General features: G+C 42.6%; 1 protein-coding gene across 6 annotated transcripts in view; it reads left to right on the forward strand.

The window, feature by feature from the left end:
- The first annotated feature begins 6,778 nt into the window (after positions 1-6,778).
- The window catches only part of grm5b (glutamate receptor, metabotropic 5b), a 49,685-nt gene continuing 37,926 nt past the window's right edge, over positions 6,779-18,537 (forward strand). For 4 of the 6 annotated variants that reach the window (XM_029844002.1, XM_029844006.1, XM_029844007.1 and 1 more), the window contains exons 1-6: positions 6,779-6,931; positions 9,007-9,365; positions 10,088-10,525; positions 10,614-10,728; positions 13,319-13,393; positions 13,567-13,741. In XM_029844002.1, coding sequence (XP_029699862.1) covers positions 9,210-9,365; positions 10,088-10,525; positions 10,614-10,728; positions 13,319-13,393; positions 13,567-13,741 — 959 coding nt within the window. In that variant the 5' untranslated portion in view covers positions 6,779-6,931; positions 9,007-9,209. The remainder of the gene's footprint in view (positions 6,932-9,006; positions 9,366-10,087; positions 10,526-10,613; positions 10,729-13,318; positions 13,394-13,566; positions 13,742-18,537) is intronic. The other 2 variants (XM_029844003.1, XM_029844004.1) reach the window with 2 other exon arrangements.

Below are 18,537 nucleotides of genomic sequence, written 5' to 3' on the forward strand. Positions count from 1 at the left end.
TTGGCATGAACATATTCAAAATGGGAACGTTGAATGTCAACGGAGCCAGGGACGCAAGAAAACGGGCACTAGTGTTCGACACAGCAAAAAGAAAACGCATTGATGTCCTGTTCCTCCAGGAGACCCACAGCGACTGCGGCATAGAAGCGGACTGGGAGAAGGAGTGGGAAGGACAGGTGCTGCTGAGCCACAACACCACCCTCAGTGGTGGAGTGGGCCTCCTTTTTTCAAGGGGCTTCACTCCATCGTCCCTGGAGGTGGAGCATGTGGTGAGGGGACGGTGTTTGATGGTGAAAGCGCGCCTCCAAAACCACTCCTTGGTTTTTATTAATATTTATGCTCCCACCAACGGTACAGAGAGGAAGAGCTTTTTAGAAAAAGTTGGCACTGTTTTAAATGGTTGTGGGGATGATTTTTTATTCCTGGGTGGAGATTTTAATTGCACCGAGTCTTTTTTAGACCGCAACCATGCAGAGCCTCATCCAGCCTCGCAACATTGTCTGAGACAGCTGGCCTATTCTCATGGCCTGGTGGATGTGTGGAGGAGGATGCACGCAGACAACAGGCAATACACTTGGTCCCGCATGAGTGAGGGTAGGATCTCCTCGGCCAGACTTGACCGATTTTATTGTTTTAAACATCATTTTAGTGTTTTTAGTAGCTGTAGAATCATGCCAGTCGGCTTTACAGATCACTCGTTGGTTTTAGGCGAAGTCGCCGTGAAGAACATTTTACCCAAGAGTGCATATTGGCATTTTAATTCCAGCTTAGCTCAAGACAACAGTTTTAAGGATGTTTTACGGCACTTCTGGTTGGGGTTTCGAGAGAGAAAGTCTGATTTTACGTGCCTAAGACAGTGGTGGGACCGTGGAAAAGTAGAGATGCAGTTCCTGTGCCAGCAGTATACTCTCAATGCCACGCAGGACACACGCAGGTCGATCAAAGACCTGGAGATGGAGATAGTGGAGCTAGAGGCGATTGGCAGCTCCACATGAGATCGAGGGTGTATCGAAACCCTCCAATCCAAAAAAATGGCCTTGGACAGTCAGGTACAGGGTGCACTGGTCAGGTCCCGGATTCAAGACCTCACTGAGATGGATGCTCCCTCTAGTTTCTTCTTTGGGCTGGAGAAAAAGCGTGGGCAGAGCCTAATAATCCATTCACTGCTTTCGAGCACAGGGCAGGAACTCGTGGAGCCGGGCCAGATAAGGCAGCGGGCGGTGGAGTTCTTTTCCTCCCTGTATGAGAGTGAGTATCGCAGGGATGACGGCCTGTTCCATGAGTTCTGCGGGGACCTTCCTCGGGTCTCTGAGGAGGCAAACTCGCAGCTGGACAGGCCGTTGCAACTCGATGAGCTCCACGCCGCCCTGCTCAGCATGAAGGGAAGGAAGTCTCCAGGTGTCGATGGGCTCACAGTAGAGTTCTTTAAAGCCTACTGGGACATTGTGGCCCACGACATGCTGGAGGTCTTTAATGAAAGCCTGGCCTCAGGTTCCCTGCCATTGTCCTGCAGGAGAGCGGTGGTCACCCTCCTGCCAAAAAAGGGCAACCTGCGGGAGATCAAGAACTGGCGCCCTGTGTCTCTACTGTGTGTGGCTTATAGGATTCTGTCCAAGACCTTGGCCTCCAGGCTGAGGGAAGCTATGGAGCAGGTCATCCACCGGGACCAGACTTACTGTGTGCCCGGCAGGTCCATAGTAGATAATGTCCACCTAATTCGAGATGTTTTGGAAGTCTCCAGATCATTGGACGTTGATACTGGTCTCATTTCGCTAGACCAGGAAAAGGCTTTTGACCGGGTTGAACACCAGTTCCTCTGGAAGGTGATGGAGAGGTTCGAGTTCAGCCCTGGCTTTATAGCGATGATCCGCGTCCTGTACTGTGACATTGTGAGTATGCTGAAGTTTAATGGCAGTCTGTGTGCTCCCTTCAGAGTGCGTAGAGGCGTCCGGCAGGGATGTGCCCTCTCTGGAATGCTCTACGCTCTCTCCCTCGAACCCCTTCTCTCTAGGGTCCGTGCAAATGTGGATGGCCTGTTTTTACCGTCCTTTTACAGAAAAATTGTTTTATCTGCCTACGCAGATGATCTAATAGTAATGGTGCGCAGCCAGAGGGACGTAGATGTTTTATCTAATTTAACAGTTTTATTCAACCGCCTGTCCTCGGCCAGGGTCAACTGGCAGAAGAGTGAGGCCCTGGCCGTTGGCAGGTGGACAAATGGTCTGCCGGTCCTTCCCCAGGACCTTGCCTGGCGGAGGGACGGCCTAAAGTACCTCGGTGTTTTTATTGGAGATGAAGAAACTGAAAAGAAAAATTGGCTCGACACGTTGGAAAAGGTAGATGGAAAAATTCAAAAATGGAAATGGCTCCTCCCCCGCATGTCGTACAGAGGCAGAACTCAATAACCTGGTGGCCTCTGTGCTCTGGCACCGGCTCAGTTGCATGGAGCCACCCTCGGGGCTACTAGCACAACTGCAGACGAGTTCTGGCCTTCTTTTGGGACGGCATGCATTGGGTCCAGCAGGGGGTGTTGTACTTGCCCAGAGAGGAGGGAGGACAGGGCCTCATCCACCTGGCCAGCAGGACCGCCACTTTTAGAATACAGTTTGTACAGAGGTTTTTAACAGGGCCGGCGGACCTAATGTGGAGAGATGTGGCCAGATGTGTCTTCAGACGGGTGAGTAACTTGGGGCTGGATGATGCTCTGTTTTTAACTGACTTTAAATTTGCAAAGTTAAATGGGCTACCTCCATTTTATCAGAGTGTTGTTAAGGCATGGGCCCTTTTTAAAGTTGAGAAAAGAACCAGCTCTGAATCTCTGTATTGGCTGCTAAGGGAACCCACGGTGCACGGAGCCAGGCTGGATGTCTCGGCCGAAGCCCCGCCGAGGCTGACGGCTGCACTGTGGCGGACCCGGACCCTACTCCTCCAGCACGTAGTGGCCGTGCCAGGGCCAGACCTAATGGGTGCGGAGGCAGTGGGTTCCCTGTTAGTCATCCGCTCTACCCAGGCAGCTGAGGGGGTGCTTCGGTTATGGAGGAACAGACTCAGCACGAGAGAGAGGCGTATTCTTGAGGACTATGGCCAGGGGACCGAACCCGACAGCGAGGACCCCTTCCCGGAGATCAGGCTGGTTGCCCACCTCGGGAATCTAGACGGTCCTCTCCTCAGACCAGCAAAGACCTTCTCCCTGGTAGCAGTCGATAAGAAGACCCTATACAACGACTGTGTGAGGGTATTAAACAGGAGAGGACTGTCGAACAAGAGCACCAGCGTGTGGGCCGATTGACTGGGAGGGGATGGCGCCCGCCCCTGCTGGAGGGTCCTTTACAAGCCGCCCCTGAAGAAAAGGACCGGGGACCTCCAGTGGAGGATCCTACATGGGGCTGTCGCCTTGAACGCTCTCCTGATCAGAATGAACGCTGCTGTGTCGGACCAGTGCCCGTTTTGTTCCGGGCGAGAGACTGTGTTCCACGCGTACAGTGAGTGTGAGAGGCTCACTGTACTTTTTAATGTCATGAAGGGTGTTTTTAATGGTTTTAAGGAAACCTTTTCTATTAGAACTTTTATTTTTGGCGCAGGTTACAACTCAAAAGCCGCTCGCAACAAGTGGCAACTCCTGAATTTTATCTGTGGTGAGGCAAAAATGGCAATTTACATCTCCAGGAAGAACAAAATTTCAAAAACTGGGGACAGTGAGGCCGCCTCTGTATGGCGCTGTAATGTCCGGTGCAGGCTGACGTTGGAGTTTGGGTTTTATAAAATGATGAACGACCTCGGCAAATTCCAGGACATATGGTGTCACAAAAATGTTTTATGCACTGTGACAGAGGATCTTTTGCACTTTGCACACCCCCTGGTGGGTTAAATTGTATTGTATTGTTGATTTCTTAATATTTATTTATTTATTTATCTATTTTTATTGTGGTTGGTGGTATCATTACTATTATAACTATTGTTATTGTTATTATGATTACTGTTATTATTGTTATGATTATTATTACTATTATTGTTGTTCTGTGGGTTTTCCAAACAGGGCGTTTTGTGGCCCTGTGTAAATTTGTGAATTAAAGTATTTTGTAAAAATCAAAAATCTCTTCTCTGCTCTCCTCTGCTCTCCTCTGCTCTCCTCTCCTCTTCTTTCCTCTCTTCTCCGAGTAGATCAGTGATAATGTTATTTCTTGTGTAGTTTATCTGCTCCCTAATCTGCTGATTGGTTGCTTGCTTGCTTGCTTGATGTCAATCAATCAGATTGACAACAAAAGCACTTGGATAGGACCCTAACGCTAACCTCAGAAGACAACAAATTGACTTGGACAGGATGCTAACCCTAACCTCACAAGACCACAAAAGCACTTTGACAGGACCCTAACCCTGTCCCCAACCCTACTGGGTGGAAACCTGATGGAACCCAACTAGAAGTGCTCAATATGTGGACAACAATACATCAGCTCCAGACTCAACCGAATCCCACAGTCATAGTAATTTTAAAGAGGGGGCATGATGCCTTCTGTTTAAAAGCCACACTTTGGTCACCATTGCAAGTGAGGTTAATTAATTAAGACTACCCTTTTTTCAAGTCAGCCACCGATTAACTAAGAAATGTGTCAATAAATACCGTAGGATGATGTTTCTTCTTGTCTTAGGGAACCTTATGACATTGATGTCGTTATTTTTTTGGCTGGATTTGTCTCGTCAAGAGGCCTGAAGAGCAGCAGAGCCCTTCAGCAATTGTAGCTCTTTATTTTATTGCCCAAGTTAGAATATAACTGTGACAACCCTGTACATCTGATGTGTATCTATGGCATTCCCTTTTATTTTGAAGTGGCGTTGAATAATTGATTTGCCAACTGTGAAATGGGAAGCATTTTACCTTCTTTCATGCCATTATAAAGAATATTTAGATGCTCTTGAATACATATACAGATGTAGATGTAGATGTGTAGATGCATCCCATATGTAGATGCATCCCTCCCCAGCCTCAGATTACGTGTTTATTCATATTCATATTCATGTCACATTTCAGTTCTCCATGACATCAGATACAGATGTTGTTTCAACACTATTTTTGAGATTTGACTACATTTAAAGATAATTTGATGGATAAGGAAAAAAGGCGACAGGCATTTTTACAACGAGACGTATAGAAGTCTGACAGAAGTTCAATCTAAAACTATCGGTCCGCGGTCGCAGAGATAAATATGCTTTTGCTACACATCCTCAGTTCAATCCAAGTAAATACCTTTAAAGTTATACCTTTAAATACCTTTAAAGTTTTAATCGTGAATGTTTCTTTTGCATGGCTCTTTGATTGGGATCCACCAGTGTTGCCCTGAGTGGACAGTTTAAGAGCTTATTACTGATGAACATGTGGCTTAGCAACATCGTGATGTGCTTTGGTTGATGTGATTATTGTTATTTACTCCACAATTGCAAGATATTAAGTGGATTCCCACCTCGTGGAAACTGTGCTAAATGCTTCAGCACATTTCTGATTTTTTTGTGTGAGAGCAGTTTTGTGTGTGTGTTAGGGTAAGGGTTACACACGCACGCACAGTACTGGTAAATTTAGCTATTACTTCCTTTGCTTGTGTGAACACCTGTTCATAAAAAGTGAAACATAGATTGAGGGAGTGAGAGAGAGATAAAGAGGTCAGGGTTTGTAAGGCTATCACTGAATCAGTTAAAGCCGTGTGTGTGTCTGTGTGTGTGTCTGTGTATGTGTCTGTGTGTATGCTCTTTTAATGGTCTACTAATCCCAAATGCATTTGGTTGGGAAATTAATCCATGCCTTGTCGCAGCTAAGCTCTAAAACCTCCTCCCTCCCCCTTTTCCTCTTGTGCAACTCTACATTAGCATCTATCCAGCATCTATAGATACTATCGTGAGCCAGGAAATAGAAACACTCAGACAAAAAGGCGGACAACTTGGACTCAGTTGATGGAAGAAGCAAGACACAGAGAGAAAACATCTGTTAGCATAATGAAAAGTGGAAGAGCCACCATGATCAGTCGGTCAACATGGTCTGAGGGGGGGGTGAAATATTGCATCACTTCTCAGTGGGGTGTTTTCACTTGGGGTGTTTTCACTTCTTCCTTATTTTGGTCTTTAATGATTGTTTCATGGTCTTTGTAGCCCTTTATGATGCCAGTGTTAGCTATATATCATGTAATAGTTCTTCTTCTTATTCTTCAATAGCTTTTCTCACTGCAGGACTCAGACTTGGGAACCAAAATAGCGCTGCAACACTTTATAATGACAATAACACTAGCAGCACATGTGCAGTCGGCATGTCTCCACACTCCCACTCATGTCTCTACAGTACTGACCCTCAAATAAATGTCTTAAATATACATTTTATCATTTTTAATTCTCACTCCCCACCAATCACACACTCACTTAGGCATCAAACTTGAACTTCCACCATACAGAAGACATTTTTACATGTGTGTAAACAGAAATTACTTTTATCCAAAGACAGCAGCACGGTTGGGGTTGAGGGCAGGTTTAAAAACCTCTCACATATTAGAAATGGCTCAAAGTTCTACATGTGACTCAACAGCTTTGTCAATCAGGAGGAAAACTGTATATTTATATATTTCATGGTTTATTAAAAAAAAACCTGCAAAAATGTCACAATATTATATATCGAGAGGAATTATAAAACGTATGAAAAAAAGCCCACTGGGCAAAACAAGAGGAATAATATAATGGAGCGATGGATGAGTGCGTCAGAGGAGGAGAAAGGGGGTGGGACAAGGAAGAGGTGAAGGGAGAGGATCAGGTGTTCGTGACTGGAAAACGGAGGGAGCTGATCGGGAGATGCTTGGGCGTCGATGGGGATGAGGAACAGCTTCGTTGTGTGACATTAGACTCGACTCGTTTGTTCCTGTTGGTGCTGTTGGGTGTCGGTCGCACGGGCTCCTACGAGGTACAAGTTTTATAATGAGTGTAGCTCTATTTTCTGCATGAATGGACTTCCTGCAAGTTGCATTACGACGGTGTTGAATGCGAAGGTAATGTGCTCTAACCCATTTGCAGAGAGCCACCAGCTGCTCTCCTGCCAGCCAAATGAAGAGAGAAGGATCGGCATACATGAGTGAAAGCTGTCGCCCTGTTCAATTCAAGCTGTGTCTCTGTCATGCTTTACATCGTTTCTCCTATTAAATGGACGTGCGTCTTCGTTATTCGATGCAAATTGCGGCGTTGATTACCACTGCGGATGCAGCACCGCGCCAGCTGTTGTCTGTGCATGCATGTGATTCTCTTCTCGGCACATGCACACCGATCATGTGTCATATCAGCGACCACGCATCCAAACCCCCACATCGGCCAATTAAGCCGCATTTAAGAAGGAACATTCTTAGCGGCATCGAGCATTCCCTGCATGCGGTGCAGGAGGCTCTAGAATCAGCACATTCGAGTCGTGCAGCGACACTTTTGTCTATTGCTCTTTTTACCCGTCTGGCTATGGTGCAGCAGAGTCGCTGTGTTGGTACCTCATGGATACTCCATCAGTTATAAGCTTATCATTGAGTTGCCCTTTAGTTCGGAGTGCCCGTTCATCATCACAATTGACTGAAAATAATAGTCTAAATAAAATTCGGATTGGCTGTAGCTGGCATCAGAGATGTGTATACCAGGATCATGGAGAACCTCTGTTGTCAGGGTAACAAGAACCACATTGTCAACACTGGTACCTTCCCACTGCCAACGATTTCAGTGAATAAATGTAGCAGCTACCAAAATATTGCTCCTTCCATAAACTGAGCACAGGACACCCAAACCACCTGTTTTAGGTGGTTAACCCTAACTTGACTCTCATATTGAACTTTCAAACCTCTGGATTTCCTTTTCTATTGTTCCAAGGGCTCCCATTCACAGCATATTCAGGGAAGCTATTTCAGTACTAGCTAGTCCAGTGATGCCTGATTATTTGCATCATGCCACTATTTTGTTGTGCTGCTATCGTGTCACACAGCGGTGTGTCAGTGTCTCATTTTAAGGCCGATGCAGTTTGATAGAAACAAAGAAGTGCTGGAGACAGAAAACAAGCACTTATCTCAGCTTATGTGAACAGACGTGTTGTGAAATAATTATTGGCGAGTGGGAGTAAATGTGTGTTGAAAATTAAATGATTAATTAAATGTGCAAGAAGAGAGAAATGAAAGAGGGACATGGTTGCATCAGTTGCAGAGATTTTTCTTCTTCTATGGAGAAGATGTTCCTGTGTGCATTTATTCCTTTCATAGAGACTCACACAACAGGAATGCAAAAAAAATTAAAATCCTTCTTGCAAAAAGATGTATTGGAACTTGGTAGAGGAGAAGTGATGGTGTTTGAGGAACAACACACCTGTTGTTGATTCGGTTGTTCAGCTATGCTCCACAGTGACACTAGGGTCTCATCTAAACAGACATAAACATAAAGAAAGAAAGAGGAGTTGTGACTGTTTTTGATCTCCTCAAATTATCCCACAGCCAAATATTACTGCAGATGCTTTTAGACAACTTTTCTTTTATGATTCTGCACTCTTCATTGCTCACACTGGTACCATGTTGTCATGGTACCATTTTGGTACCATGACAACATGGTACCAGTGTGAGCCATGGTAACAGTGTGAGCCATGGGTTGGTACCATGGGTCCTGTAAATGTGCATCTGTGGTTTGGGTGCACACCGAAGGCAACAGGGAGCAGCAAAAATGTGTAGCGGGCTGTCATGTTTTCTGTTCAGTTGTCGCACAGTTCACACAGTTTTTTTGGTAATTAATCTAAAATGTCTGCGGTAACCAAAGTTTGTGAGAGACAAAACAGGCAGACAGACAGACAAAAAAGAGCTCTATATACTGTTTGATGAAACCGACCTTCTTCTGGAAAGTGTAGTTAAAGAGAAGGGTGAAGGTAAATGCAGCTAACCAGAGGCAATGATAATACTTTGAGTTGTGACTGACTATTCCTCAGATGTTTTATATCCTCATAAACCCTGATTCTCTTTGATCCCTCAGATTACTTTGCTACACTGCTGCGATTGGCTACAGTGGTAACTCTTTGACATCTGGATGAAAAGCAAAGGAGAACAAGTTGAAGGAGTGAAGAATGACACATAGTGCCACGAGCTGATGGTCAGGATTGGTGTTTTTTGGATGACAAGACTGTGACCATTCTGCAGGAAAAGTCCTGATCTGCTGCTATACTGTGAGCTGAAGAGATGGGCGTAATGATTGATCTGCTCTTAGTCCTGTCTGTTTGGGTGGGACATTATCAGGCTACCCAATCCAGCGAACGGCGAGTTGTAGCACACATTCCTGGTGACATCATCATTGGTGCCTTGTTCTCTGTACATCATCAGCCTCCTGCAGACAAGGTCATTTTAGGTTTTTACTTCTTGATTTGCCTATTGGTTATTTTAGATGTCACAGTTCTAGAAATTTGGCTATTGTGGTTTGTTTTCAAGTTACACCAGCCTTAAATAATATTGGAAAACTTCTCCAAAATATTAGGTGAAATAAGGTCTATTAAAAATACATACAATGGGGAAAATTGCCTCGTTAATTTTCAACATCTAATAAAATTTGCCATTCACCATGAACCTTTAGTAACAAACTGATTATTAAGCTTCTTCCATCCTCAACAACAATTAAAAACATGGGAAAAATGCTTTTTAAAACACAGTGAAATAAGTATTAATCAGTGAAATGCTTTAATTTTGAAATTTAAGTTTTGTGTGGTGGTGGCAGCTCAGTCTATTTAGGACTGGGCCGAGAAGAGGAGGGTTCTTAGTTTAAGCACCAGTGCGGTCAAAACATGGAGGGTGTCCTGTAGTAGGGGAGGTGCCAGAACCACTTCAGAGCACTCCCGAGGTACCCTTGAGCAAGGTACCGAACCCACAAATGCTCAGATAGGGCCCTGAACTGGCGATGAACTTGTAACTCATCCAGGGGTGGACCCTACCTTCACCCATTGTGTACTGTTCACAAATGGGAAAAAGCAGTTCAAAAGGCCAAAACATGAATATCAACATAAAATATAATATATGATATATAATAAACCTGTTCTCCAATTCCAACTTGTTCCGTATTTTCACAGGTGCATGAGCGCAAATGTGGAGCCGTGCGAGAACAGTATGGCATCCAGCGCGTGGAGGCCATGATGCACACTCTGGACCGCATCAACTCTGACCCCAATATTCTTCCGAACATCACACTGGGCTGTGAGATTCGTGACTCATGTTGGCACTCAGCAGTGGCTCTGGAGCAAAGCATTGAGTTTATACGGGATTCACTGGTCTCTTCAGATGAGGCTGAGGAGTGGGGTGGTGGGGGGTCTTGGGTAGTTGGAGGAGGCGGAGGAACTCAGATTAAATGCTCTGACCCATCTGCCACGCCAATGCGGGGTAAGAAACCAATTGTGGGATTAATTGGGCCAGGATCTAGCTCAGTGGCCATCCAGGTCCAGAACCTTCTACAGCTGTTTAATATACCACAGATTGCCTACTCTGCCACCAGTATGGACCTCAGTGATAAAGTGAGACCAAGAACCTGCAGAAAAATTAATAGTTTTATTGGCTTTGGTTTACAGTAGCTGCTCACTTATTTGATTTACATGGTTTCAGAGCCTGTATAAGTACTTTATGCGGGTGGTGCCTTCAGATGCTCAACAAGCCAGAGCAATGGTCGACATTGTCAAGCGATACAGCTGGAGCTATGTATCTGCTATTAATACTGAAGGTACGGCCACAAACTCTTGCCATTCTACATTATTTATTGGGTCTTAAAATGCTGTCTGTTCAACAAAGCTGTCTGTCCAACAAAGCTGAACGGCTGGAGGAAAACAGTCTTAGTGAGAGTTATGACAAAGACCTCAATGTCCTGAGTGTAAAAGGGATAAAGTTCCAGCAGGTCAGCTGAGATGTTGGCTGTCCATGTCCATTCTCTCCATCAATCTGGGCTTTATGGCAAACTGGCCAGAAGGAAGCCTCGCTTCAATTAAAGACACATGAAAGCTTATTATCACCATGTCACAGTTTGAGATGAACTTTAGAGAAGAATGGCAGGAGGTGTGCAAAGTCTGTTGCATCATAACAGAGAATTAAATACAATGATATATGAATATATATGATAGTCTCTTTATCAACATCATTTTCCATATCAAGTTTTATTGACTCTTGGTAAAAATATGAATGTTCCCAAATTATAGGTCTTCTTTTAAATATTCTATTGAACCCTGTTGGTCCGAACAGTGTGCATGCGTGCGTGCGTGCGTGTGTGTGTGTGTGTGTGTGTGTCTCGGGCATGAGTGCTACGACAGTGGGTGCAATAGAGACTCATTCCCAGGTATATTTTGTATTCATTTTAAAATCGTGTATCATTATATTCCATGAATGTAATCAAGTTAAGCCATTTGATGTTGAACACTGGTAAACCTAAGCTCTGAAAATTGACCATGTATGTCTAAATATATTAATCTCTTATCAGGTTTTCATTCATACCTACAGACAGACAGAGAGCATCCCTTCCAGTTGTATCTCTTCTTGTAACTTCAACCCATTTCAACACATGTTGCATTTGTTTCTACATCTGTTGCTGTAGCAGGGAATGGGGGTGGGGGTAGTTAATATTTCTTCGGATTCTATTCAGTTTTATTGCCATATTTGGCAGGGTTGCTTGTAGGTAAAGGAGCAGTAGCTCTTGGTCCAGCTTCTGACTTTTACTCTGGTGTCCCAGATATCAACCAGCAGACATTTTGCATGTATTTCAGTTATTTTCCCATCCCTTTGTGGATAAGACATCACATGTTTTTCCCATGTTTAGCAAAACATAGTAAACATAGTGCCCCAGTATTAGCCACCATGTTAATGCATCTGGCCACCTTCTGCTCCAGAGCTGGCTAGCCATAAGTGGAATAACCTTGAGGTTTCTTTAGCTCATAGAGCTTCTGACCAGAACCAGCCCCTGAGAACAGTATTGGGATTCTCTCTAAGGTCCCTAGCACTATCCTCACTGATACTCTTCATGCACCTCTGTTCAGTGTTGATGGTGCTCACAACGTCCAACTCTCTGTGCTGCTGCTGCTTCTTACATGGAGCTTCTCACTGTTCCCCTGGTGCTGGACCACCATAGAATCCCCCACCCAATACACACCAATCCTGGCCAACTCTCTGTGTCCAGTTGGGACACTCCTGCTCTTTGTGCTCCACAAAACTCACACATTCCACAGTCTATAGGGTTTTTTTGCTACTATGTGAGGGCAAAGATACAAAAATAAGCAAAAGGTAGGAAAGACAAAATCAAATGAGACAACAGCAATATTTGTGTCATGTATGGTTTTTTTGTCCTATTTGTTTTTTTTAAAAAAAAAATTCTAATTCTGTGAGACTCCATAAAAGACATAAAACATGATATGAGAGCCACAATGTTCACTGTCCACACCTGCAGCAATGGTTAAAAAAACAAAACAAAAAAACCTGGCATGGATTCTACTGAATCTAATAATCCCTGTCCTATTCCTAATCTACCCTTCATCTTCCAAGAAAAAAATAAATTGTATATCCCACAATAAGCATTATCGTGTATATTAACTCTTCTACAAATATATAATATAGTCCAAAGGGTGGTTTCATACTGAAGGTTTATTATACAATATCACAGTTCACTGTTAAACAGATGACACCTAACTCTACCTCTTCAGCGTGTTGGCATCACTCTCCCACCCTCAGATTTTCTTCCATCTCCATCCTTTTTGCCCATTTCTCCAACACAGGAAACCAAGAGATAAAAATTAGATGAACATAAGCAAAAGTTTAGGGAATCATCATGTGCTTTGCCAGTGTGCACAAACCTGCATTAGCAGAAATTCCAGGTCACCCAGTTTCTCTGGCAAGAAGGGTTAAATATAAAAGTAGTGCATTGGCTAAATTGACGCTTTTACGCTGGTGAACCAAACCCCAGACAAGTCGCCAGCTAATCACAAGGTGAACATTGTTGATTGATTTTATTGTTTAACAAAGTCCCAAAAGAGTCCCAAAACCAAAAATCACAACTAAAGTTAAAGGTATAATTATTTTAGCAACCTCCCAAAGCAACAGAACTAAACTCTAATATAGTAAGTTATACGTTTTCAGCATGATGACAAAATATGAATAAAAACCATCATCATTTATCATAAATCACACCATAAATAATCTCAGTATTGATAAAGTAGACCTCAAGATCACATTTTCATATTTTGTGTGGATAAACTCATCTATTTTTATAAAGGTCTGGTCAAATGATTGAATGATTAAATGTTCTAATGTGTATGTTTGATTTTTTTTCCTAGGTAACTATGGTGAAAGTGGCATGGAAGCATTCAAAGATATGGCAGCCAAGGAGGGCATCTGTATTGCTCACTCTGGTAAGACAAAATGAACAAATGGTACATCACAATTGTATATATTTTATCTGTGTACATGCAATAGTGTAACATTTTCTATCAACATATGACATTTCCGTAGCAAATTGTGTGAGAAGTTGTAAGTGATAGGACTTTGATAGGCCAGTTTGCTTGTATGTTGTACATTTTCCCAGGCAAAATCTGGAGTAACGCTGGCGAGCAGAGCTTTGACCGACTGCTGGAGCGGCTCAGGGCTCACTTGCCCAAAGCCCGGGTGGTGGTGTGCTTCTGTGAGGGCATGACTGTCCGCAACATCCTAATGGCCATGAGGCGACAAGGACTGGTTGGAGAGTTTCTCCTCATTGGCAGGTCAGTGGAGCCACACAGGAGAACACTGAAGAGCTTATTACTGTAAATAGCAGTAGCATTTGCATAATAACATGTCCTAAAACTTGATAAATCATAATAACACATCAGTAGTACACAATTACACTGTCAGTATTGAGAAAGATTGGATCAACACAAATTACTTTTTATTGTGAGGGAGTGTAACACACACACGCACACATGTACATACATACATATGATTTTATGAGTATGCAAAATAAGTGTCTGTTTAGTTTTTTAATAAAAATGTTCTAAATGATATTGTTCTACGTGCACAGGACAAAATAGACTGGAAGGACTGGAACAATGTGTGTTATTACTGTTCTGATGCTTTGGCTGCCTCTTTGCTGTTCTTCCCTCAGTGATTAGTGCTGTGTATCTCTTGTCATAAGAGTATTGTCATCTCCATAATGCTCATCTTCATCACAATCATCTACATCATCATTGTCGATGTCACCCTTCTAAGAGAAAGGTAATTATTTTTTACTGCACTTGAATAAATTGTGAATCGAGTCATTCGAATGTGCCTTTCCCTGCATTTTAACTGTCATCACTATGCAGCAATGTGTATTTGATTACTGAAGCAAAGTATTTCTTTAAACCTGGCTTCAGTGCTGCTGGTACCAATCTTTTGAATGTGTCCCCACTGACGTGGAACTTCTGTTAAACTAAAACTGACATTTTGAAGTGTAAATATTATGGAATTGAATAGTTGCTTATTCAGTTCAAAAGGAAATGCCATTAGCAAAAAAAGGCCCAATCCATCTTTCTAGTGTCCTATAGACTAGTTTACTACAAAAGTTCTTGGGGAAGGCCAAATTCAGTTACTTTGACTCCATTTGTAGGATTTGCTGATCAGCTACGACTGATTGCATCATCCAGAAGTGGTAACTTTAACGTAATATGGCAGCTTATTGCTGCCAGCATAGTTAACAGTGGTCCAGAAGTCAATAGTCACTTCTGAGTGATAACAAAGGCATGATTCTTCCCCAGCCAATAATGCCATTTGTTGTCTTTTTAAATTTTTAATCTGGAATGTTGCACAGTATAGCATCATTTGTTGAGTTCAAACAAATGATGAACTTTATGGGTGTTCAAAACACATGCTGTGGTTGAATTCGAATGCTCAGAGTAGTGAGATAATGATAATGAAAATCATTATTTACAAAAGTCAACAGAAAATGATAATAATGAAAATCATTATTTACAAAAGTTATTATTCTTATTCATCACTTATTCATCTTTACAGTTTCCCAACATATCTAGCAATAATAGTTATAATAATAATAGTCAATATCTATAGTGCTTCTGGTCTGGAGGCTTAAATTTACAAGATTGCTCTCTCTTGCTCTCCCACACACACACACACACACACACACACACACACACACACACACACGCACAGAAACATTTGCACATTGAATGTATTAATTGCATTTTTTCTAGAATTCCCTTAGGTCTTAGCAGGTTACTGAGCCATTAACGAATTACTGTGCTGAGATAAAACCTCAGGAGACATAAAAAGACCTAAATGCATGCATGATTCTAGTCTTCCATTGTATTGTGACTGCTGCCTATGTCTTTACTTGGTTCATTTATTACATGGTTGCTTTCCCACTATACAGTAAATAATATTTCTTCTGTACTGTTAATTTAAAATGCACCCATGATGAATAAGTATTTGTGAATTCTCCATAGTTTAGGACAGCATAGGTCAATTTAAAGGGACTCAAATACCAGGCACATAGATGTTTTAATAGCAGTTGATTGTTTTTCAACATTAGACTTAAAGCGTTGATGAATATCTGCTGTAAAATAGTCTGAGCTGACTTTTTCAATAAGACAGATGTTTGACTTGATGTTGAATAATCTAGAAATCGCGACTTAACTCTGAACCAGTTTTAACCTTTTCTTGCCAGGAAAGTATCCACCTCCATATTTGGAGGAATCTACTCATTAATGAATTTCAACAACCACATAACTGTCTCTCATCCTTCATTTAGCATCATACATTTGAAAGGACATCTGTAATAATGAACAGGAAATGAGCTGCTTAATGAACCCTTAATTTAGCTCTTCTGAACCAGGCAAAAATAAATAAATAAATAGACAGAGATTAAATACAGAGACATTTGAACTATGAGTGTGTGTGCATGCGTGTGTGTTAGTGTTAGGGTTGTGTAAGATTACTCATCTTCAAATATCTTATGTGCTGTTTTAAATCTCGTGTGATTAACTCAGTACGTAACTGTTTTCTACCATTTGCCTGATTCCTTTTCTGTAGTTTTCCAATGTTCAGTTGGATTACTCCTCTTTTCCATTGTTAATTGTATTTAATTCTGTTTAGTTTTTACTCAAAATCAAATCAAATCAAATTTATTTTGAACCGAAAATCACAAACATTTTTGCTTTGGCAGTGCGGCACAGTTGTGACCTTCTCTGTCAGACCACCAAGCTGGGTGAGGAAAAACTTAAAAAAAAACTTTAGGGATAAAGAAAAAACCTGTAGGAAAGCCACAGATTAGGGATCTGTCTCCCTGGGACGGACAGACAAACAGTAGATGCCACATGTATAGAGGGTTAGGGTCAGGGACATGAGTAATATATTTGCTTATCACATTAGAATCCCAAATAAGAAGTGCGAAAATTGCCTGAGCAAACCAAAAAATGAGTGGGCGTGTTACAGGTGATCTATGATTGCATGTATAAATTGTACATGCAATGTGGACCGCCCTATTTAAATGAGGGTCTTGAGCGTGCTACTGGCCATCACCATGGAGACAGACCAGAAAGACTCCTCTGGGAGACACTAACTGCGATGGTGCTGGAATGCTCCAGAAAATGCAGCATTGCCAAGAGTTTTTCCATGTTTTGGGACTGGCTCCGGATCTGCCCTAAGCTCATCCAGCAGCTTAACAGGGGCCTTGCTGGATAGACGATACGTCTCCACTGTGTTGGTTTCTGACAGTCCAGATATGGTGAAGTTTCTTTCTCTGTGCTATCTGTCATCGCTGCCTCCTTCTTGCCACAATAGCCACAACATGTGTGTGTAAGGCTGTGCCTTTCAAAGGTTCTAAATATAGATGCAAAAACAGTTATCAGTTTCGGCTTTGATAAGTCACAGTTCCTGCTGTTGTTTCTGCTGCAATGCTGTCCATTTGTCCATAATGGGACCAAAAAAAGAATATCTGCTTATCGCATCTTATCTTATATTGTACTGGCACATTTGTACTTCACAATGTATGAATCATGTTATGTGTGGGCCTCGTTGGGTTAACATCTAGATTAGTCAATGCTAATTTACCCTATTTTAGCAGTTTCCACAAAGGTGGGCCATGTGTATTAAACCATAGGTGGCCACTGTCTTCTCTCCCACATATTTGCCAAAGATGGGCCTTGTTTGTTTTGGAATATTTGGGCCAAATGTAGCATTTACAGGGCGGCACGGTGGTGTGGTGGTTAGCACTGTTGCCTCACAGCAAGAAGGCCCTGGGTTCGATTCCCGGTTGGGATTGAGGGGACTTTCTGTGTGGAGTTTGCATGTTCTCCCTGTGCCTGCGTGGGTTCTCTCCGGGTACTCTGGCTTCCTCCCACAGTCCAAAGACATGCATGATTGGGGATTAGGCTAATTGGAAACTCTAAAATTGCCCATAGGTGTGAGTGTGAGAGAGAATGGTTGTTTGTCTGTATGTGTTAGCCCTGTGATTGACTGGCGTCCAGTCCAGGGTGTACCCTGCCTCTGCCCATTGTGCTGGGATAGGCTCCAGTCCCCCTGCGACCCTCAGTGGAGGAACAAGCGGTAGAAAGTGAGTGTAGCATTTACTATAGGGGCTTGTTTGGGTTTATACCTGTTTTGCCTGGGCCAGAAGAATGTCCAAGTGGCCTACATCTGTAAGCAATCTAGGTATTAAACTCTGCCCTGATCTGCCTCCATTGTGAATCATCAAATCCCATCTGACAGGACATGGGCCCATCTACTCATAGTGCTTCCAGTTTTCCTACACCTCCTAGTTCTCTGCTACCTGGACCCTCATGAGCCTCCAGTACTGCCCAAAGTTGTGCAGAAATGGGGCCACAGAAATCATCTAGTATTTTGCCTGTGAGTTGTGAAGAGAATTTTCTGTTTTTTGTATAATTTCTGTTTTATAATAGAATTTGTTTGGATGTTAGGGATAATATAATCATTAGTAAGTGTAATAAAGATAAGCAGTCAGCTGACCCTTCCTTGACATGACTGTTGTTTAGATAACTGTAATGAGTGGAAATGGTCAGGCTGAAAGTGTTAAATGACCTATTGTAAAACTGGACAGCATAATTTAGTGCTTGTTGATAAATTTGTCTGCAAGAAGAATGTGAACTTTGACCTGGCTATCTTGGAAACAGTTAAAAACAATGGAAAACAAGTCACCATTTGATTTTTTCCATTTTGTTCTTAAATATAAAATACAAAAAAAAGAAAAAAGAAATGCTGCATGGATCCTACAATAACCCTCAGAACAGTGTAAGAGTATATCCTCTTTATGATCTCCTTCAATTGCAATGGTCTTAAATTAAAATCTACATTTGACAGATATCTCTATTCAACTCCAGAAAACCCATAAAGGATACATTTTTGTACTCACTCTTCTGGGGAGCTGTGTGAGCGGGTGTGATGTGTGCTGCACAGCCCCCACCTGGCTTGTTGCCATGGCAACACAGTAGACAGCGCAGCGGAATTATTGAAAGGCAGAAATGGAGCAAGAGAAAGTTTATGAGACAAAAATGTTTGTGAATGTATC

This window comes from Takifugu rubripes, chromosome 11 (assembly GCF_901000725.2).
Source record: "Takifugu rubripes chromosome 11, fTakRub1.2, whole genome shotgun sequence".
Classification (NCBI taxonomy): Eukaryota; Metazoa; Chordata; class Actinopteri; order Tetraodontiformes; family Tetraodontidae; genus Takifugu; species Takifugu rubripes.